Raw genomic sequence first — 24,436 nt, forward strand, 5'->3', positions numbered from 1 at the left:
TTGTATTAGTATACAGCTGCAGTGGGATTAGTATACAGCTGCTATTGTATTAGTGTACAGCTATTGTATTAGTATACAGCTGCTATTGTATTAGTATACAGCTGCAGTGGGATTAGTATACAGCTGCTATTGTATTAGTGTACAGCTATTGTATTAGTATACAGCTGCTATTGTATTAGTGTACAGCTGCAGTGGGATTAGTAGACAGCTGCAGAGGGATTAGTATACAGCTCTTATTGTATTAGTATACAGCTACTGTATTAGTATACAGCTGCTATTGTATTAGTAGACAGCTGCAGTGGGATTAGTATACAGCTGCTATTGTATTAGTGTACAGCTGCAGTGGGATTAGTATACAGCTGCAGAGGGATTAGTATACAGCAGCTATTGTATTAGTATACAGCTATTGTATTAGTATACAGCTGCAGAGGGATTAGTATACAGCTGCTATTGTATTAGTATACAGCTATTGTATTAGTATACAGCTGCAGTGGGATTAGTATACAGCTGCTATTGTATTAGTGTACAGATGCAGTGGGATTAGTATACAGCTGCAGAGGGATTAGTATACAGCTCCTATTGTATTTTTATACAGCTGCAGTGGGATTAGTATACTGCTGCTATTGTATTAGTATACAGCTCCTATTGTATTAGTATACAGCTCCTATTGTATTAGTATACGGCTGCTATTGTATTAGTATACAGCTGCTATTGTATTAGTATACAGCTGCTATTGTATTAGTATACGGCTGCTATTGTATTAGTATACAGCTGCTATTGTATTAGTATACAGCTGCAGTGGGATTAGTATACAGCTGCTATTGTATTAGTGTACAGCTGCAGTGGGATTAGTATACAGCTGCAGAGGGATTAGTATACAGCTGCTATTGTATTAGTATACAGCTGCTATTGTATTAGTATACAGCTGCAGTGGGATTAGTATACAGCTGCTATTGTATTAGTATACAGCTGCAGTGGGATTAGTACACAGCTGCTATTGTATTAGTGTACAGCTGCAGTGGGATTAGTATACAGCTGCAGTGGGATTAGTATACAGCTGCAGAGGGATTAGTATACAGCTACTATTGTATTAGTATACAGCTATAGTATTAGTATACAGCTGCAGAGGGATTAGTATACAGCTGCTATTGTATTAGTATACAGCTATTGTATTAGTATTTAGCTGCAGTGGGATTAGTATACAGCTGCTATTGTATTAGTGCACAGCTGCAGTGGGATCAGTATCCAGCTGCTATTGTATTAGTGTACAGCTGCAGAGGGATTAGTATACAGCTGCTATTGTATTAGTATACAGCTCCTATTGTATTAGTAGACAGCTGCGGTGGAATTAGTATACTGCTGCTATTGTATTAGTATACGGCTGCTATTGTATTAGTATACAGCTGCAGAGGGATTAGTATACAGCTGCTATTGTATTAGTATACAGCTGCAGTGGGATTAGTATACTGCTGCTATTCTATTAGTATACAGCTCCTATTGTATTAGTATACGGCTGCTATTGTATTATTATACAGCTCCTATTGTATTAGTATACAGCTGCTATTGTATTAGTATACGGCTGCTATTGTATTAGTATACGGCTCCTATTGTATTAGTATACTGCTGCTATTGTATTAGTATACAGCTCCTATTGTATTAGTATACAGCTGCTATTGTATTAGTATACGGCTCCTATTGTATTAGTATACGGCTGCTATTGTATTAGTATACGGCTCCTATTGTATTAGTATACAGCTGCAGTGGGATTAGTATACTGCTGCTATTGTATTAGTATACAGCTCCTATTGTATTAGTATACAGCTGCTATTGCATTAGTATACAGCTCCTATTGTATTAGTATACAGCTGCAGTGGGATTAGTATACTGCTGCTATTGTATTAGTATACAGCTCCTATTGTATTAGTATACAGCTGCTATCGTATTAGTATACAGCTGCTATCGTATTAGTATACGGCTCCTATTGTATTAGTATACAGCTGCTATTGTATTAGTATACGGCTCCTATTGTATCAGTATACGGCTGCTATTGTATTAGTATACGGCTCCTATTGTATCAGTATACAGCTCCTATTGTATTAGTATACAGCTGCTATTGTATTAGTATACAGCTCCTATTGTATTAGTAGACAGCTGCGGTGGAATTAGTATACTGCTGCTATTGTATTAGTATACGGCTGCTATTGTATTAGTATACAGCTGCAGAGGGATTAGTATACAGCTGCTATTGTATTAGTATACAGCTGCAGTGGGATTAGTATACTGCTGCTATTCTATTAGTATACAGCTCCTATTGTATTAGTATACGGCTGCTATTGTATTATTATACAGCTCCTATTGTATTAGTATACAGCTGCTATTGTATTAGTATACGGCTGCTATTGTATTAGTATACGGCTCCTATTGTATTAGTATACTGCTGCTATTGTATTAGTATACAGCTCCTATTGTATTAGTATACAGCTGCTATTGTATTAGTATACGGCTCCTATTGTATTAGTATACGGCTGCTATTGTATTAGTATACGGCTCCTATTGTATTAGTATACAGCTGCAGTGGGATTAGTATACTGCTGCTATTGTATTAGTATACAGCTCCTATTGTATTAGTATACAGCTGCTATTGCATTAGTATACAGCTCCTATTGTATTAGTATACAGCTGCAGTGGGATTAGTATACTGCTGCTATTGTATTAGTATACAGCTCCTATTGTATTAGTATACAGCTGCTATCGTATTAGTATACAGCTGCTATCGTATTAGTATACGGCTCCTATTGTATTAGTATACAGCTGCTATTGTATTAGTATACGGCTCCTATTGTATCAGTATACGGCTGCTATTGTATTAGTATACGGCTCCTATTGTATCAGTATACAGCTCCTATTGTATTAGTATACAGCTGCTATTGTATTAGTATACAGCTCCTATTGTATTAGTATACAGCTGCAGTGGGATTAGTATACTGCTGCTATTGTATTAGTATACAGCTCCTATTGTATTAGTATACAGCTGCAGTGGGATTAGTATACTGCTGCTATTGTATTAGTATACAGCTGCTATTGTATTAGTATACAGCTCCTATTGTATTAGTATACAGCTGCTGTTGTATTAGTATACGGCTCCTATTGTATTAGTATACAGCTGCTATTGTATTAGTATACAGCTGCTATTGTATTAGTATACAGCTGCTATTGTATTAGTATACGGCTCCTATTGTATTAGTATACAGCTGCTATTGTATTAGTATACAGCTGCTATTGTATTAGTATACGGCTCCTATTGTATTAGTATACGGCTCCTATTGTATTAGTATACAGCTGCTATTGTATTAGTATACAGCTCCTATTGTATTAGTATACAGCTGCAGTGGGATTAGTATACTGCTGCTATTGTATTAGTATACAGCTCCTATTGTATTAGTATACAGCTGCAGTGGGATTAGTATACTGCTGCTATTGTATTAGTATACAGCTCCTATTGTATTAGTATACAGCTTCTATTGTATTAGTATACAGCTCCTATTGTATTAGTATACAGCTGCAGTGGGATTAGTATACTGCTGCTATTGTATTAGTATACAGCTCCTATTATATTAGTATACAGCTTCTATTGTATTAGTATACAGCTGCTATTGTATTAGTATACAGCTCCTATTGTATTAGTATACAGCTGCAGTGGGATTAGTATACTGCTGCTATTGTATTAGTATACAGCTGCTATTGTATTAGTATACAGCTCCTATTGTATTAGTATACAGCTGCAGTGGGATTAGTATACTGCTGCTATTGTATTAGTATACAGCTCCTATTGTATTAGTATACAGCTGCTATCGTATTAGTATACAGCTCCTATTGTATTAGTATACAGCTGCTATTGTATTAGTATACGGCTCCTATTGTATCAGTATACGGCTGCTATTGTATTAGTATACGGCTCCTATTGTATCAGTATACAGCTCCTATTGTATTAGTATACAGCTGCTATTGTATTAGTATACAGCTCCTATTGTATTAGTATACAGCTGCAGTGGGATTAGTATACTGCTGCTATTGTATTAGTATACAGCTCCTATTGTATTAGTATACGGCTCCTATTGTATTAGTATACAGCTGCTATTGTATTAGTATACGGCTCCTATTGTAATAGTATACAGCTGCTATTGTTTTAGTATACGGCTCCTATTGTATTAGTATACGGCTCCTATTGTACTAGTATACCGCTGCTATTGTATTAGTATACAGCTCCTATTGTATTAGTATACAGCTGCAGTGGGATTAGTATACTGCTGCTATTGTATTAGTATACAGCTCCTATTGTATTAGTATACAGCTCCTATTGTATTAGTATACAGCTCCTATTGTATTAGTATACAGCTGCAGTGGGATTAGTATACTGCTGCTATTGTATTAGTATACATCTGCTATTGTATTAGTATACATCTGCTATTATATTAGTATACATCTGCTATTGTATTAGTATACATCTGCTATTGTATTAGTATACGGCTCCTATTGTATTAGTATTACAGCTGCTATTGTATTAGTATACAGCTGCAGTGGGATTAGTATACTGCTGCTATTGTATTAGTATACAGCTCCTATTGTATTAGTATACAGCTCCTATTGTATTAGTATACAGCTGCAGTGGGATTAGTATACTGCTGCTATTGTATTAGTATACAGCTCCTATTGTATTAGTATACAGCTGCAGTGGGATTAGTATACTGCTGCTATTGTATTAGTATACATCTGCTATTGTATTAGTATACATCTGCTATTGTATTAGTATACGGCTCCTATTGTATTAGTATTACAGCTGCTATTGTATTAGTATACGGCTCCTATTGTATTAGTATACGGCTGCTATTGTATTAGTGTACAGTTGCAGTGGGATTAGTATACAGCTGCAGAGGGAGTAGTATACTGCTGCTATTGTATTAGTATACAGCTGCTATTGTATTAGTATACAGCTGCTATTGTATCAGTATACGGCTCCTATTGTATCAGTATACGGCTGCTATTGTATTAGTATACAGCTGCAGTGGGATTAGTATACAGCTGCTATTTTATCAGTATCCAGCTGCAGTGGGATTAGTATATAACACGTTAGGAGAGCGTACCTGGCTGCCATTTTAATGGAGAATACCGGCCGTCATTATGTCTTCAGACTGAACAACACTAGGGAAACACAAGAGAAGTGTTATGTTCAGCAAGATTGCAAACCTATTGAAACACGTGAAGCTGTGTCTTTGTGACATAACTTTAATTTTTTTTTAAATTCATTCTTGGGATGTGAACGTTGCTGGCAAGGCCAGCATTTATTGGCCATCCCTAATTGCCCTTGACATGGTACTGAGCTGCCTACAACTGAGTGGCTTGCTAGGCCATTTCAGAGGGCAGTTAAAAATCAACCACATTGCTGTGGGTCTGGAGTCACATGTAGGCCAGACCGGGTAAGGACAGCAGATTTCCTCTCCTGAAGGACATTAGTGATCCAGATGGGTTTTTATCAAAATCCGGTAGTTTCATGATCACTATTACTGAGACTAGATTTTAATTCCAGATTTATTAATTTATTAATTAATTGAATTTAAATCCCCCAGCTGCCGTGGTGGGATTTGAACACACGGGCGGAATTTAATTGGGCCCTCCCAGAGATGGGCTAGGAGGCGGGGGTTGGGGATCCCATAGAATTGCAATGGGAGGCAGGGGGGCGCAGGGCCTGTTGTCTTCCGGGCGCACTGAAATTAAGTCGGGTGGGAAAGGCAGAAGACGGCCTTCCCTCCCCATGAGGCCAATTGAGGTCTTTTAAGTGGCTAATTAATAGTCATTTATGATCCTCTTCCTGCCACCACCGCTGGGGTGGGTGGGGGGGTTGGGGAGTGCAGGGGGGTGTTCTCCATCATGTGGGGAGGTCACTGCCCTCATCACCCACCCTTCCTCCCCCCAAAACACCATTAAATTGCAACCGAGGTGCTCTGAAATGCTGAGGCGGGGATCCCCTCACTTTTTTGGCCTGGCATCAGTACTGCCGTCAGCATGACTAAATCCAGCCCCAGGCCGCTGGATTACTAGTCCAGTAACATTACCACTATGCTACCATCCCCAGTTTTCTTGCATTTTTGAATCAGAATGGGGAGGGGTAATTTCAAACCCCAAAACAGGTGGATTCTGTCTGGGTGGGATCACTCACTCTGGCAGTGTATTCCATTGCCTCGCAACCCTCTAAAACAAAAATTCTCTTCTCTGTCCTAAATGTCTTGCGTTCAATTTTCACCACTGAGGGAGTGCTGCACTGTCAGAGGTGCCTTCTTTCAGATGCAATGTTAAACCAGGTTTCAAATGCCCTCTCAGATGGACCTAAAAAAACTCATGGCACAATTCAAAAAGGGATAGGGAGATTCCCCCATTGTTTCTGCCCAACATTTATTCTCTCGGCTAAAAAAGAACGGGTCTCTGCTTTAGTCACGACCTCTGGTTATGCTTTCTACAGCCTCACAACCCTCTTGGGCGAGTAAACAAAACCATGACTCACCAACAATGGATAGCAAATAAAAGAGCTGAACATCATGGGTTCAGATGTTGAGTATCTTCCATCCCCATCTCTTTTCCGCATGCATCTTCCTCCCAAACACACAGCAGGGGAATGAGAAGGCTGTATGATGGTGAGAAAAATTAAGTAATTTTTACTTTAGTGATACTCCCTTTTGTACTCCAGGTGAGGGGGGGGAGTGGGGGGGGAGAATTCAGCTGCTCCTCGCAATTAGCTGCCAATTTTGAACTGGTACAGATTCAGTCAGCTGCCTGCCATGTGATAGGCAGCAAAGAACCTGCCACCTGCCCTCACGGCTCTCGAGATTCCTCTCTGCCAATTCTGTGGCTCGGAATATCAGTGATCACATCGCACACTGTTGCATTAATGCCCCGAGGAACTCTAATGTTCCTTCTTAAATAATAGAAAACATGAGATAATAAACTTCTGGGCACTGTACTAGGGGGATTGAGGGTACCCAGCACGTCCATCGAAGGATGCAGCACACACTCCCATCCTGCAGATTAACCTCAATTCCTCAGCACAATGCGAAGCAGTCAACCATTATTAATTATAAATCATTCCCGATCAGACTGGAGCACTTTCCTTGGATGTCAGCAGGCTGAAAGAAAAATTTCATGGCGTGTGCTCACTGCAGATTGCATCCTGTTTCCATGCCAACTCTTGCATCTGAATGTTCAGGGTCAGAATACCGGTCCCCAGAAGTGTTTTGAATGACTCTGGTGTTCCGCAATTCTGTTTTTTTGGGGCGAAGCTTATATCCCATTTAGAAATAAGTGCCTGTATGCTGAGTGAGATGTTCTTCCAACCACCTCCTGCGGTCTCGCCTACAAGATTATGCGTCACAGTTAATGTGTGTGAGACAGGCTGGCTGTAAGTTGCTCAAGTGCCTGACCATGTCGGTGAGGTAGTGTAGGGGCACTTTGCCTGTAACCTACAATATACAGGTGTACTGGTGGCAGATGCCAAGTGTAAAAATATTTTGACATCCTTCATGTTCAACACAAGAACTACCTCACCAATTAAAACTATTTGACGAATGCCAGATCCCCAACTAAAGTCTTTGCACTACTGATCAATGACAGTAATACCTCCAATTAAGGAAGTGTTAAAAGTAAGTTACTCGGTAGGGTACTCTGACATTGGTGAGTTATGGTTTTGTTCTCTAGAAGGCTGGCCATCAGGAGGTAAGAGTTTGTGTTTAACAAGGAAAGAACTTGCATTTGGAATGTCAGCTGTGGTTCAGTGGGTAGCATTTCCGCCTTGGAGTTAGAACATTGTGTGTTCAAAAACTCCTCCAGAGACTTGAGTGCAAAAATCTAGTATGACACTCTCTGTGCAGTACTGAGGGAATGCTGCACTGTCAGAGGTGCCCCCCTTTGAATGAGACATTAAACTGAGGCTCCTCTTACATGAATGTAATCCCATGGCACGATTTCAACAAAGAGCAGGATCTCCTTGATGTCCGAGCCAATATCTATCCCTCCATCAACATCACTTAGCAAATTAACTGGTTATTATCACATTGCTTTTGTAGGGCCTTGCTTTGCGCAAATTGACTGCTGTGTTTCCTACAACACTGCAAAAGTATTTCCTTAGCTGTAACGCACTTTGAGATGTCCTACGGTCATGAAAGGTGCTACAGAAACGTAAGTCTTTCTTATAGGACCTTTCATATACTCAAGGTGTTCCACAGGATTTCAAAACTGATGAATTACTTTCTGAAGTGTAATTACTGTTGTTATGTAGGCAAATACGGAAGCCACTTTGCACAAAGTTAGGTCTCAGTAGCAGCAATGCGATGAACAACCAGTGATGGCTAAGGGGACAATGATAGGACACCAGGAGACACCTTGCACCTCAAAAAGGTGTGATTTCATCTTTTACATACGCCTCAGAGGGTTTTCTGAACCTTGATATAACATCTCATTCAAAAGGCAGCCTGTCAACAGTACAATATTCCCTGAGTACTGCACTGAAGTGTCAGTCTGGGTTATGCACTCTGGTCCTGGTGTGGGACTCAGACCTCTGACCTTCCGACTCAAAGGCGGTCATTAACGTTCGAGATCTAAAATTATAAATCCTTTGAGAAATGGGCAAAACACCTCCTTATTTGTAGGACATGAGGTATGTTTAATTTATTCTGATGCAGACGTACTGCTGGAAGCTTCAGTCAATTTCATTTATCAAAATATATTTTCAGAATATTCTGAAAAAACAAATTGGCACACTATGCAGCTTGAGCATAAATGTTTTACACATTCTCTGTCTCTCGGGGAAATTGCAACCCAGACTGATTGTATCAAAATTGACAGGATTGAGGTTTTTCTTACTCAATCATGATATGTGGGCATCGCTGGCAAGGCCAGCTTTTATTGCCCATTCCTAATTGCCCTTGAGAAGGTGGTGGTGAGTCACCTCTTTGAACCGCTACAGTCCATGTGGTGTTAGGAAGGGAGTTCTGGGATTTTGACCCAGCGACAGTGAAGGAACGGCGATATAGTTCCAAGTAAGGATGGTGTGCGACTTGGAGGGGAACTTGCAGGTGGTGGCGTTCCTTTTTCTTCAAGGTGCTAGAGGGCGCAGGTTTGGAAGGTGCTGTTGAAGAAGGCTTGACAAATTGCAACAGTGTATCTTGTAGATGGTACACACTGCTGCCACTGTGTGCCGGTGGTGGAGTGAGTGAATGTTTAAGGTGCAGATCAAGCGGGCTGCTTTGTCCTGGATGGTGTTGAGCTGCCTGAGTGTTACTGGAGCTGCACTCACATAGTCAAGTGGAGAATATTCCATCACACTCCTGACTTGTGCCTTGTAGATGGTGGACAGGCTTTGGGGAGTCAGGAGGTGAGTTACTCACCACAGAATTCCCAGCCTCTGACCTGCTCTTGTAGCCACAGAATTTATATGGCTGGTCCAGTTCAGTTTCTGGTCAATGGTAACCCCCAGGATGTTGATAGTGTGGGATTCAGCAATGGTAATGCTGTTGAATGTCACGGGGAGATGGTTAGATTCTCTCTTGTTGGAGATGGTCATTGCCTGGCACTTGTGTGGCGCAAATGTAACTTGCCACTTATCAGCCCAAGTCTGGATATTGTCCAGGTCTTGCTGCATTTCCACACAGACTGCTTCAGTATCTGAGGAGGAGGCCGAAATTGATCATCTACTCACCACTCTATCTGAAGTTGCTTGCAAATGCTTCAGCTTTGTCTTCTGCATTGATGTGCTGGTCTCTCCCATCATTGAGAATGGGGATGTTTTTAGAGCCTCTGCCTCCTGTTAGTTCAATTTTCTGCCATCATTCACATCTGGATGTGGCAGGACTGCAGAGTTTTGATCAGATCCATTGGTTGTGGGATCACTTACTTGGTCTGTAGTATGCTGCAGCCACTGTTTAGCATGCATGTGCTTGTAGACTTGTGCCAAAATTGCTCTCGCAGTTATCAGATGTTGGTGAGGAGGACTTTGCAGGGTGGATGGGCAGGGTATGCCTTTGTCATATCCAGTGCCTAGGTCGATGTCAGGTGGTGCATTCGGTTTTATACTAATTTGACTTTCTCATAGTGGTTTGATACAACTGAGGGGCTTGCTAGGCCATTTTAGAGCTCTGGAATTCCCTCCCTACATCTCTCTGCTTGTCCACCTGTCTTTCCTCCTTTAAAACGATCATTAAAACCTACCTCTCTGACCGAGCTTTTGGTCACCTGACCTAATATCTCGTTGTGTGCCTCGGTGTCAAATTTTGTTTGATGATGCTCCGGTGAAGCAGTTTGAGACATTTTATTACGTTATAGGTGCTGTATAAACATAAGTTATTGTTGTTGAATTAACTATTTAAAAGTAAGGCCATTTTTTAACCTGGGACAAATCGGGTGTGCAGGGGTAAAACCGAGAATAACTAGGTTTTTTTGAAGATGGGTTGAGTTTCCCTTTAATCGGCTGCCTGCCTGCAGCAGCAACCTCATGTTAGTGACAGAATTAAGTGCAGGTACTTCACAAGCAGAGAGGAAGTGGTAAAGAATGTGGTTATGTATGTCTTTTGATTTTTGATACCACTTTAATCCCGCATAAGTGATCTTCCCACTTCAATCAATCGACTTGTCTTTTAAACTTTAGAATACTTCAGCTCCTTTGCAGTAATACAGTCTCACCTGCCGCATGTTCCCAGCCAACGCAGCCAGGGAGAGGCACACGGTATGGACTGAATAATGCTGACATCTGTATTACATACAGTGGGCAAGACTAGCTTAAATATCAAAGAGGCCACAAATTCCATAACTGACTATCCAAGTGGGAGAGGAGGAAAGAACAATTTCCAAGAGGGACATTAAAAACATATCTTTTTGAAACAGTTGACTTGAATTTTTATCTGATTTAACCCCCGAGTTCCTCAGAAGTCTCGCAATTTATCATAGAATCACAGGACCATAGAATGGTTGAGACACAAAGGTCATTTGGTCCGTCGTATCCTCGATTGAATCGGCCTCCACCACACCTTCAGGCAGTGCATTCCACATCCTAACCACTCACTGCGTAAAAATGTTTTTCCTCATGTCACCATTGCTTCTTTAGCCAATCACCTTAAATCGGTGTCCTCTGGTTCTGGATCCTTTGGCCAATGGGAACAGTTTCTTCCTAGTTACTTTGCCCAGACCCCTATGATTTTGAAATTTGAATTTAAAAGCTTTAATTTTCTGAACGATTCTGTTAAATACCTTTAAACAGGATAGACATGATTAGTTAGGACTTAACTCCAGTATTTGTTGCCATTAATGTGAGATGTCATTTTATTGCATTGATCTCTACTCAAGGTGATCGGTGAATAAAAATAGAGAATAGCCAATTAGAAAGGAAAGAAATACAGTGACTTAAGCAATTAGGAAGATTAAAATGAACCGACTTAGTGAAAACAACAAACACAAGAAATTACTTTTCAAAGCTATAGGTCAGAGTAGAGTAGGTATATGTTAGCTACTTCAAAGCAACCCACTTGTTACAAGATAGGATTTGCGAAAGTGGGATTGAGGCAGAAAATTAGCCATGATCATACTGAACGGCGGAACAGGCTTGAGGGGCCGAATGGTCTACTCCTGTTCCTATTTCTCATGATTCTTATGACTTTTCTTGTGATGGAGGGACCTCTAGATTCTGTGGTCTCTCCAGGCTGGCAAAAATTTAATTAATGTAGAAGATATATTTTTGTGTTAATCCAGAGAGGGAAGGGCAATTTAGACTTCTGTAACAAAAATGAAAATTGGGAGAAATGTATAAAGGGGTAGCTGATCCCACATCACCTGTTTTACACTATGAATATTATCCCAGATTCTTTACCGTGTTCTGCGCGAACTATTGGAACAGGAGTCGGCAATTTGGTCCATCGAGCCTGATCCCATTTTGTTAGCCATGATGGCTCTATCCTTTTAATCCCAATTCCCCGCCCTTTCTAAATATTCCTAATTGGCCTTATTTTCCAATTATGTCCTTCCTTTTCAAACCATCCCCCCAAGTTGACTTTGCATCAGTGACCCTCTGGGACAGTATATTTTACACTGTCACAGTCCTTTGCAGCTAAATATTTTTACTAGATTTGCTTTTGTCCCCTTGTTCTAGGGCCCCTGGTGGAGGGAGGAGTCATTCGCTTCCGACTGGGGCAAATACCTTTTGTTATTTTAAGCACCTCAGTCAAATCACTCCTTAACCTCCACATCTCCAAGGGCTATATAATCCACGTTTGTACATGCCACACATTAGTGTGTCATACTGACCATCAGCATTCTGAGGGTCTGGTCTGCTTGTCAATGTTTACTGACAATGGCACTGAGAGGAAGGAGGATTTGGTTGGCAAAGGATTGGAGAGGTCAGGAGGAAATTTGATGGTCATGAAGAGAAGAGAGATAGCGGGAGTGGGGGGGGGGGAATGGCTGGCAGTAAATTGGAGAAGGAATGAGGGACATGGATAGAAAAGGGGGGAGTGGGTAAGGAAAGTAGAGGGAAAGAGCAGAAGCTGAGAGCAGTGGTTTCGAGAAGATAGGAGCAATGGGGCAGGATGGATGGAGAGTGTCATTAACTGAGAGGAATTTGGGAGAAGGGTGCACACATGAGCTGAGGATCAGGGAGGGAGTGCAGCATTTAATCAGGGCCATTCATGAATTGTCAGCATTTTTTGGAGTTTGCCATCAGGTTTACCCAGTCAACTGTACCCAGGACCCACCAGGCTTACCCAGTCTGACTGTACCCAGGGTCCATTGGGTTTACCCAGTCTGACTGTACCCAGGGTCCATTGGGTTTACCCTGTCTGACTGTACCCAGTGCCCACCAGGCTTACCCAGTCTGACAGTATCCAGGACCCATTGGGTTTACCCAGTCTGACAGTATCCTTGACCCTTTGGGTTTACCCAGTCTGACTGTACCCAGGGCCCACAAGGTTTAACCAGTCTGACAGTATCCAGGACCCATTGGGTTTACCCAGTCTGACTGTACCCAGGGTCCATTGGGTTTACCCAGTCTGACTGTACCCAGGACCCACCAGGTTTAACCAGTCTGACGTATCCTTGACCCATTGGGTTTACCCAGTCTGACTGTACCCAGGGCCCACAAGGTTTAACTAGTCCTCCCATGTATCACCCTGGACAATTTCAACTGAACCTTCAACAAAAGGACACTATATCCTTGCATAGATAAGGCATCTGAAATTGAAGACTGTATTCTGGATGAGGTCTGACCAGCACTCTCTATCACTGCAGCAATACCTAGTGCATAATGTTTTACTTTGCGTTCCAAAAGCCATCATGAGTATGTATGAGTTTCCATATTGGAATCATTGAAGTGTTCTGCCGGAGTGCTTTTGATCTTTCTTTTCAATTAATAAACCACTTGTGCAACAGCTGGAGGCCATTAAACACCTTGACTGTTTTCATTTACTAGCTGTTGCTAATTTTAAAGGGAAACATCCGCTTGGTATCAGCAGTGAACGGGTGATTCCCTGGTGCTCTGTAAAAGGCACGGCTCTGTGGGGAAAAAGGCAAACTCGCCAAACCTGACACACACTCAATGATTTTCAGTTAGTTTTTGTTTTCACAAGGTGGTCGTTTACTGAACAAAAACGGTTTGTTTGTTCTGTTTGTAACAAAGCTAACCTCAGTGGTGCTCGCACCTTTCCAGTTGAGGGACTAATTAAAGGGTGGAGCCTGTTTATGGTGGTGCTGACTGTGAGGGTGAGGTGGCACGTTGATGGGGACTATGTCAACCCAAGGAGAGGTTCCATTTCCCATTGTCCCCTGATTTCCCAAGATGGCTTTGAGATTTATTGACACCCCTGCGCCCCCCACACCATTTTTCATTGGTTTTTCCCCTCCTAAAGGTCCTGATCTATGGTTCCACATCATTGGGTGTTGGCACCATGGTGGGGAAAGGGGAGGGAGGGTCCCATCACAGCTGAACTTGACTTTGGCTTTACAGCAGCCATGATAACTCATGATGTCAACGCCATCATTCCATTGAGATCTAAGACCTGAAAGTCACACTTTCAGCCACGACACTGGATCACAATCAGAGGCAGCAACACTGATGTCTCAATTGTTCCCTTCTTTAGCCTCTTGAGTAAATTGGTGCACAGCATTGCCGGCTTGTTGAAGATCAGCTGATTTGCCGCAGACTAGGGATTGAATTTACAACCTTGTTGGCCAGTAACACGGGCAGTGTGTTGAACCACTATTGGAGATGTTGCAGACAGTTTGGTGACCAATCCTGGGAGTTACTAATCAGGGGTGATATCAGGAGGCAATTCTTCACACAAAAGCTTAGTGTCAGTCTGAAACTCTGTTCCCAGCCACAAAAAACCTGTTCAGGCTGAGGAGGAGGGGGCCATAGAATCATAGAATGGTTACTGTACACGGCTCTCTGCAAGACCAAGTCGGATGGTCCCACTCCCCCTGCCCTTTCTTCGTAGCCCTGCACATTTTTCTCTTCTGATAATTATCCAATTCCCTTTCGAAAGCCATGATTGAATCTGCCTCCACCACACTCTCAGGCAGTGCGTTCCAAATCCTAACCACTCGCTGCGTCAAAAAACCTTTCCGCATGTCACCTTTGATTCTTTTGCCATTCACCTTAAATCGGTGTCCTCTGGTTCTCGACCCTTCTGCCAATGGGAGCAGTTTCTCCCTAGCTACTCTGTCTAGACTTCTCATGATTTTGAACACCTCTATCAAATCTCCTCTCAACTTTCTCCTCTAAGGAAAACAGTCCCAACTTCTCCAATCTATCCATGTAACTGAAATCTCTCATCCCTGGAAGTATTCTCGTAAATCTTTTCTGTACCGTTTCCAGTGCCTTCCATCCTTCCTCAAATATGGTTTCCAGAATTGGACACAATAATCAAGTTGAGGCTGAACCAGTGTTTTATAAAGGTTCACCATAACTTCCTTGCTTTTGCACTCTATGCCTCTGTTTAAAAAGCTCACGATCCCGTATTCCTTATTAACTACTTTCTCAACCTGCTCTGCCACCTTCAAAGATTTGTGCACATATAACCTTAGGACCCTCTGCTCCTGCAAACCCTCCAGAATTAGTCCTGGATTATTGTTTCTAAAAACTTTCCCACTACTGAGGCCTGTAGTTGCTGGGTTTATCCTTACACCCTTTTTTGAACAAGGGTGTAACATTTACAATTCTCCAGTCCTCTGGCACCACCCCTGTATCTAAGGAGGACTGGAAGATTATGGCCAGTGACTCTGCAATTTCCACCCTTACTCCCGTCAGTATTTTCATCCGGTCCTGGTGACTTATCAACTTTAAGTACAGCCAGCCTTTCTAATCCCTCCTCTTTAACAATTTTTAGCCCATCCAGTGTCTCAACTACCTCAACTGAAAATGTCAAAATTGGGAGTGATACATTTTTGTTCAGCAAGGGTATTGAGGATTACAGAACCAAAGCGAGTAAATGGAGTTGAGATACAGATCGGCTGTGATCTTATTGAATGGCAGATCCGGCTTGAGGGGCTGTTTGGCCTGCTCCTGTTTCAATGTTCCTATTGTCCTTTTATGTGTAAGGGATAAATTCTCTTCCCTTGTTTGGTTATTGCTGTAGTAATATTTTTTACATTGTTTTGCTTGTAATTTAAGTTGTGTAAGAAGGAAGGGAAAACAGAAACAACCAGTGCTCTTGTACACACTAATAGAAAGCATCAAGGAACCACTGAGGTGTATCAAAAGAGAGTGCAGGGGTTTCCAGGAACTCGGATCATAGGCACCAAAGAATGTAGCCAGAGCATACACAGCCATAGACCTGCTCTGCTGTACATTCACAAACATAAAAGGTCATAAACCTTTTCTATCTAATGGCATACGAGTAATGTGCATTAGGTATTAGATTTTAGATCGGATCTATTCTAGTCAACTGAATTGCAAGCACGCGCCCCGCATTCATGGAGTGTCTTACTATTAGAGGCCATTTATACATTTGCACCCTACACCAGCTGCACATCACCAGTCAGCTACCTCAAAGTTATTGCCGAGCCTAGATATGAATGGGGGAACTGACACGCACAATGGACGCAGAGGCAAAAACTGTCCACCCAAAATAGCTTTTACGTTGGACCAACTTCAAGAGACTGAAAAGCCTGGTTTTCCAGAAAATGGTGTATGAGAGAAATAAAGAACTCGCTATGATATTGTACCTTTCACACCCTTAGGCTGTCCCAAAGCGCTTTGCAGCCACTGAAATACTTTCCAAAGTGTATCACTGTTGTAATGTAGGAAATGCGGCAGCCAATTTATGCACAGCAAGATCCCACAAACAGCAGTATGATAAATGACCAGATTTTCTGTTTCTAGTGATGTTGGTTGAGGGATAAAAATTAGCCACTAGGAGAACTAGCCCACTCTTGTGTGAATAGTCTCGTGGGATCTTTTACACCCACCCGAGGGGAAGACAGGGCCTCGGTTTAGACTGCATTTCTGACAGTGCAGTGCTCCCTCGGGGTACTGCACTGGAACTGTCAACCTCAATTTTGTGTTTGAGCCTTTGGAGTAGGATTTGAACGCACAGCTCTCTGACTCGGAGATAAGACTGCTGCCCACTGGACTATGGCTGACATATCCACGGTCTCAATCAAGACACAGGAAAAAATGATAATCATTAATCAAGGGAAGATCAGAATGACAGGAAATATAGCTCCAGTCTGGACTGTCTGGCAGACTCCTCCTCCCACCATCATATTGGCAGGCAGTTTTGTAGCAGGGCTCCACATAGTGACCTATTGCTACCATGTTGCTGCTCTTTAAATAAATCCAGGAAACCCTTTTGAAAATCTGCTTCATGGAGAGCAGTGTCACCTTTAGTATTGATATTGGGCGGCACAGTGGTGCAGTGGTTAGCCCCACAGCCTCATAGCTCCAGTGACCCGGGTTCCGTTCTGGGTACTGCCTGTGCGGAGTTTGCAAGTTCTCCCTGTGACCGCGTGGGTTTCTGCCGGGTGCTCCGGTTTCCTCCCACAGCCAAAGACTTGCAGCTTGATAGGTAAATTGGCCATTGTAAATTGCCCTTAGTGTAGGTAGGTGGTAGGAGAATGGTGGGGATGTGGTAGGGAATATGGGGTTAATGTAGGATTAGTATAAATAGGTGGTTGTTGGTCAGCACAGGCTCGGTGGGCCGAAGGGCCTGTTTCCGTGCTGTATCTTTAAATAAATAATATCCCTTTTGTGGCAGCAATAGCTCTTGTTCTAGGATTTTGCCCCTGACAGGTTCTGAGAGGCCCCTGACAGGTTCTGAGAGTTTCCCGGGCAGAATATGTGTGAGCTTTCCCTGTACTTGCCCAGGGCAGACATTATAAATTGATTCAGGAGTACCTGTTCTCTTACTCCTGCCATTATTCTGCCTTAGATACCAGCAACTCTTGTGGTGCTCGTCTATCTTCTGCAGAGGTCTAAAATGCAGCTAGATCCTTCGGGAACTGCTGTGGAAGGTAACTGTAGCATAGAATAGATATGGGCTTCTGTGGGCGGACTACATTGTGGTTTGGTTTCTTATGAATTAGCCAGCCTGCAGATCATACTATATGCAACACTTACCTTTAGTTGTCATAAACAGGCTGTGGCTGAATTTGACCTGTACCTTCGATCTGCTTGCAGATTGTATTACGCTGGTCCTCATCCTGTGAGAGGAGTGCAGCTAATGAGAGTGGGAAAACTACAACATCATCAGAGGAAGCTGAGCCAAGCTCTGGACACACTAAAGCAGGTCAGTGAACTCCAAGAATCCTGTAACACATTCCCACATTGCTCGCCTGTGGAGAGGCTGGAAAATTCTTTGGACCAAAGCACCGCTTTGCCCTTTTCACATTGTAGCATCTTGCAGCACAGAAGGAAGCTATTCGGCCCGTTGTCCCTCTGGTGGCTCTTTGAAAGAGCTGTCCAATTTAGTTCCATTCTCCAGCTTTCTCCCCATATCTTTGCAAATTAGTCCTCTTCAATTACATGTCCAATTGCCTTTTGAAAGTTCCTAAGGAATCTGATTCCACCAACCCTTTCAGGTAGTGCATTCCAGATCTTAACCCTCTGTGTGAAGAAATTCCTCCTTATTTCCCCTTGAGTTCTTTTATAATTCTTCTTCCATTCTAACCCTTCTTCAATCTGAATAATTTCCTGTATTGTTAACACCAAGAAGTGAGCAGAATAAGATCGCAATGAAATGATTCCACATGAACCTCTACTTAATATTTTTCACTATTCAAGACAAAGTCACTGATTTGTGGCTTTCACAGAAAAATGGGCAGAATTACAAAGCTGATCCCGAAACACTGGTGAAGATCCTGGACTCCCTTACAATGAGGGCTGAATGGGTTCATTCAATCACTGTAAACCAGTGACCCTGATTATAAACTGATGGAATTGTGGAATGTGGTCCCGAAAACACAGATTAAAAATTCCCAAATCCCATGGAGTTTGTCCTTAATCACCGCAAGCCAAGTGACCTTAATTATAGATTCTCAGTACGCTGCTTGTAACCTGAGCCTTAGAGGTAAGTGGGGTGTTGCACTTAACTCATCCGCCCTCCCTTATTCAATCTATGCTAAGAATGAATTCCAGCATTAATTGCTTTGGATAGGACTCTGTTAAATTGAAGGGCATTAACATAACAACAAATTAGGATTTATTTTAACTGTTCTGCTATTTGTATGATGCCATGTTCTAATAGGTAGTTCAATACCCTTCTCTTTCACCACATGCAAAGCAAAAATTATATGGTGTTTAGCAATGCAGCAGCTGAGTTATTATCTGTTTTTCTTGCTGTTGTGCTGGTTAAGGTATAAATTTGCATAATATTACACGGCTCTGTAGAGCTCAGCCCTGGTCGTCTGATCCCATGCAGATAACGGAAATGGCTGTTGAGACATTCCGATTACAAGGTAGAATTTGTATGGCTCTTCTGCCAGCTCCTTGTTCAAAGGGAGGAATCGTAGACTGTGAGATAGAGGGGAACTGTAAATGAGCTGCGTGTTTGGGAATAGAGTGTCACGCTGACTTGTTTGTTTTTTCACTGCCAGGCGTTTGACATTCTGAAGGTGACCCATGGAAGAGAACATCCCTTGACTCACAACCTGAAGCAGATCCTGGCAGAGTGTGAGGCTGAGCTCAGCAGCAGACTGGAGCAGTTGTGAACAAACCAACAGCCAGTGTCTGCGTGCGTGCATCTTTGTGCTTAATGTGCCCCTAATACTGGACTAAAGCTAGACTGTCAGCGAGTGTTGGTCCAACACAAGCTAAAGAAGAAGAATTAAAATGATACAACTTGTGTTCCACTGCGCGTACTTGGGGTAGCCTTCACCGAACAAACAGGATCCGTCATGGATGAATTCTGCAATACATTGATATGCACAGTTGTATACACCCTTTGTTTCTAAGCCCATGTGGTGAAAATAGCTGAACCATTCTGCTGATTCATAATACATTTCTGTCTCGTAGGCACTGTCGCCATCCTGGTGGCCAGCTTCCTATGTCTTGATGACCTCAAGTAGATGTGGTCACCTTGAGAATTAGATTGACCCTACTGACCCTGGGGTTAAAGATTCAGCCAAGTGTTTAAGGCCCAAGGCAGAGCTAGAGATTCAGAGGCTGCTTTCCCCAGTGACGGCCATAATCGCTTTGCTTATTCTGTTCGATACAAAACATACCAATAAATGGACTAATGCCATTGTGTGTTTCTATCAAAAATTGTGGATGATGAACAGCGATGGGACCTCATTAAAACCCTCCTTTTAAACTTCCCTGTTCTGATGAAAAAGCCCCAATTTCTCTTCTCTCCTCATATCTAAAGCCTCACAGTCCTGGTGTCATCTTGGTGAATCTCTCCTGCACCCTCTGTATGGCCTTGGCATCCTTCCCAAAGTGGAGAGCCTACAAATGGGCACAATACTTGAACTGAGGCTTTACCAGTGATTTGTGTCAATTTGACTTTACCACATCTCTGTTGTACTTGCAGCTATTTATGAAACCTAAGACCCTGTCTGCTTATTTTTTTTTTACAGCTTTATCACTACGTCCTCCCGCTGTGTGGGGACAGGTCATCAAACACCTTGGGCAAACACTGCCACATATGTTGCTGGCACATTGATACATCAGCTGGCGCCAGGGGCCTAAACCCTTGACAACCCAAATAATTATCTAAACGCTGCTAGGTTATTAGGCTTGGATGCTGTAGATGAAGGTTGTTGAAAGGACTTGAGTTGTCTCACAAGTGTGGTTACTGATTTAGTCTGAACATCACTCATTCAGTGTCTTCAGTACTTTTAGAATCAGAGCCCAGCATCTGTGCAAACTGTAGGGCAACACGCGATGCAAGGTAGAAATAAATCTAATGTTCACTAACAGTTAGTTTATGTCTATAGCACATCCAGGAATGGAGATATTCCATGGGAAAGAATGCTGGCCTGACAAAGGATTTTTAGAATTATATTTTCATTGTGTAACATCGTGTAACTTTTGCATCATATAAGTGAAGAACAGATGAGACCGTTTTGTAAAGCAGTATTGATCACTGTTTGGTTAAATTGAGAATCAACTTGAAAGATTCCGTATTGAGGTTACAGATTGCATTTGTGATAGAGCCTTGCAGCAGAGAAGGAGGCCATTCGGCCCATCGTGGCTATGCTGGCTCCTTGAACTAGATATCTAACTCGTCCCGCTGCCCTACTTCATGCAATTTCCTGCCCTTTCTGAAGGTTTCAGCTGTGGTTCAGTTGGTAACACTCTTGCTGCTCTGGGTTTCCACTTCAGGGCCTTCAACACTGACACTCCAGTGCAGTACTGGGGAAGTTCTGCACTGTCAGAGTTGCTGTCTTTTGGATGAGATGTCAACTGTAGGCCCCATCTGCCTGCTTGGGTAGATGTAGAAGACTCCATGGCATTATTTTTGAAGAAGAGCAGGGGAGCTGTCCCCTTTGTCCTGGCCAATATTTATCTCTCAATCGACATCACTGAAACAGATTATCTGGTCATTGTCACATTGCTGTTTGTGGGAGCTTGCTGTGTGCAAATTGGCTGCCAGATTTCCTGCATTACAACATGAGTACGCTTCAGAAAAGTACTTCATTGGCTCTAAAGCACTTTGAGATGTCCAGTGATTGTGAAAAGTGCTAATACAAATGCAAGTCTTTTCTTTCTTTAAGTATTTATCCAGTTCCCTTTTGAAAGTTACTATTGAATCTGCTTCTACCCTTTCAAGATCCCAGACCCATGTGGAAGTTTTACGTTAACAGGATTTTCCCTTCCTGATATGGGCAAGCAATTGAAAGACTTCCTTATACTACAAGATTTTTCCATTTGTTACCTCCAATAGCCACCACGATTCTTTGAACATTTTGGCCATGTATGTCTTTCACAAGATGCAACCAATGTTGCAGCTCACATCCGGGGAGATCCCTGTTCAAGCAGGGATTTGCAGTAGAGACTGTTAAAATGCACAAGGAAAGAGAGGAAAACTGGAGACAGGATAGAAGGACAAAGGAGGAGAAACAGGGAAAATACAAAGTGCATGCAAGGGAAACAACGCAAGGAGCAAAAGAAAAATACAGGCATTTATACCGGAGAGAGAAAAGGCAAGATTTTATTAAAATAAACAAGACAAAGGGAAGATAAGTAAGCAATGAAAAGAATCAAGACAACGATTGAGGCCCAGGGAAATAAATCAAAAACAACAGAAGCAAGTGTGTGCAGTTCATTTTGCTATGTCCCTTAGTTTACTTTTTCTTTATGCAGATAACTTGGATCAAAATATCCTAACAGGTTAATTGTTTAGGGCCCTTTCACAATCCATTCTCAGTTTAGTCTTTACTGGGAAAGTATAACAAGGTCTCACTCTGATCTGGGAATATTGCATCCTCCATTTCACAAGACCTTGTACACTCAAGCCTTATTGCTGTTCAATCACACCTTAAGAATTTACATGTTTAGTAAACCATTCGTAACATTTATAGTCTGCTTCCAAATGAACGGTAATTAAACTGTTTTAAATATATTTTCTCCTTTTCCCTTATTTATTTTCTCTCCCAAAGGCACCATTTGGTGCTGGAATGTTATCTTCTGCGCACCAACAGCCCTCGAGTACCTCACAGAAGTGGCTTCTACTCCTGTGTAAGAGTGTGTCATGAAGGTTTTGTAGATGCTCCTAAAGCCATCCTCACCCAAATGTCCACAAGGAAGTAGACATCCCAGTTGATTTATTTTTACTTCTCGCTGCACCTGCTCCCCACCCCAACTCGAAAAGGTTGGATGCCATTGTTGCACCTCCTATTGTTTGTTCTGACTCAGCACAAAGACCAGGGGAATATCTGGTACCTACCTGGTCTGTGGAATCTTGGTGCCACACTGAGGATTGATGGAAGGGGGTTGCGGAAACACTGAGCAATTATGGAAGCCCGAGAGAGAGATCTTCCATTGCTCTTGTTTATCTTCTGCCAGACTGGAAGCAATGGAATTGTGTGGGATCCAGGAGATCTAGATGAGGATGATGTGAATTCCACAGCTACACTCCCATTCAGAACATAAGAAATTGGAGCAGAATATATTTCAATGAGATCATCTCTCATCCTCTAAACTCTAGAGAATATAGACATAGTCCCCTCAATCTCTCCTCATAGGACAATCCCATCATCCCAGGAATCAATGTGGTGAACCTTCATAGCACTCCCTCTAAGACAAGTATATCCTTCCTTAGGTAAGGAGAGCAAAACTGTACACAGTACTCCAGGCATGGTTTCCCAGAGCCCTATGTAACTGCAGTAAGACTTCTTTACTCTTATATCCTAATCCTTTGTATTAAAGGCTAAAATCATTGTTGACTGCTGAAAAGAGACCACAACAGACTGAGAATGAAAGGCAAACAAAGAACTGGCTACAATTATCTCTGAATTTTATTTTGAAGCAGAATGCTGAAGAAAAATCCAGTGAGCATTATAATCCATTATTTAGTGCTGTATCTCTAAAACTAAAAACTAAACTAAAGAGCCAGTAGCGTGGGAACTCTGTGCACATCACAACTTCAGTACCAGGTATGGATGCCAGTCAGCAACGTTTTTTGTCTGTGATTGTTAAATGATCAATGTGATAGCAGCTGCTCACAAGCCCATATCAAGAGATGAGGAGAGCTGTGTTCTTTTTAAAATTGCATTTTCTGCTGCCTTATTATGCTTTTGGGAAGAAAAGTAGTAATAAAGAGACTTTGGAGAAGGTTGTTGTGCACTGTGCTCTCTCTACCCTACCTATTAGTCAGCTCATCTTTACAGTCAGTGCTTCACTACGACTTCCTCCTATACTTGGTTCTAGTCAACGTTGTGCTTATGCTGTCCAAGGCACAATGAATAAGACTCCAATTATATCTTTAGTCTATCTTCCTCTGCACACTTAATATTTGGTGTATTTTTGTGCTTGTCAAGGTTGAATCATGCACGTTGTAGGGGATGGAATCTCAGCTGAGGAGTCTTCTTGAAGAGAAGTGTGAATTCATCCACTTCCCATGTTAGGCTCCTGACTTGACATCGCCTTAGAGTGGACAGTAGAGTGGGGAGGTGGTGGTGTAGTGGTAATATCACTGGACTAGTAATCCAGAGCCCAGGGTATTGCTATGGGGATATGGGTTTGAATCCCACCACGGCAGATGGTGAAATTTGAATTCAATTAATAAAATCTGGAATTAAAAAAGCTAGTCTAATGGTGACCATGAAATCATTGTCAGTTGTTGTAAAAACTCATCTGATTCACTAATGTCCTTTAGGGAAGGAAATTTGCCATCCTTCCTGGTCTGGCCTACATGTGACTCCAGACCCACAGCAACGTGGTTGACTCTGAAATGCCTTCTGAAATGGCCTAGCAAGGCCACTCAGTTCAAGGATAATTAGGGATGGGCAATAAATGCCAGCCGAGTCAGTAATGTCCACATCCCACAAACAAATTTAAAAAAACTGGGTTGAAGGTGTTAAATTTATTTCACCAAACTGCTCCATAAAACCAATTATCTTGTACCAATCCAGGTGGGATCATTCCATTACAGGGAATATTTCATTAGGAATCTCAATCATTGCTTTTCTCTGTCAGTGATGACCCTCTTGGATTCTTATTTTAACTGGGTGCCAGAAGATTGGCCTTCACAGCCATCAGCAAAGGTGCACCAAGAGAATACACCCCACTTAAATGGATTGTTTGCTGCGTGTCCATCATCTTTCGTAGATGGAAGGATGCCAACAACTTGGTGACATTCAGCTAGTCGTTTCTCACACTCACAATAGTTCCGGTTCTATCAGAATCTCTTCAATCCAATCGTGCTAATTCCACGTAACATGTTTTGCAATCTTAAAGCACTGTGACAGTGCC

At 42.2% G+C, this 24,436-nt stretch overlaps 1 protein-coding gene across 5 annotated transcripts in view; it reads left to right on the forward strand.

The window, feature by feature from the left end:
* Positions 1 to 23,279, forward strand: part of smyd3 (SET and MYND domain containing 3) — a 737,952-nt gene extending 714,673 nt beyond the window's left edge. For all 5 annotated transcript variants that reach the window (XM_068045419.1, XM_068045418.1, XM_068045420.1 and 2 more), the window contains 2 exons: positions 17,702 to 17,810; positions 19,117 to 23,279. In XM_068045419.1, the coding sequence (XP_067901520.1) occupies positions 17,702 to 17,810; positions 19,117 to 19,230 (223 nt within the window). In that variant the 3' untranslated portion in view covers positions 19,231 to 23,279. The remainder of the gene's footprint in view (positions 1 to 17,701; positions 17,811 to 19,116) is intronic.
* The last annotated feature ends 1,157 nt before the right edge of the window (positions 23,280 to 24,436 follow it).

This window comes from Heterodontus francisci, chromosome 13 (assembly GCF_036365525.1).
Source record: "Heterodontus francisci isolate sHetFra1 chromosome 13, sHetFra1.hap1, whole genome shotgun sequence".
NCBI lineage: Eukaryota > Metazoa > Chordata > Chondrichthyes > Heterodontiformes > Heterodontidae > Heterodontus > Heterodontus francisci.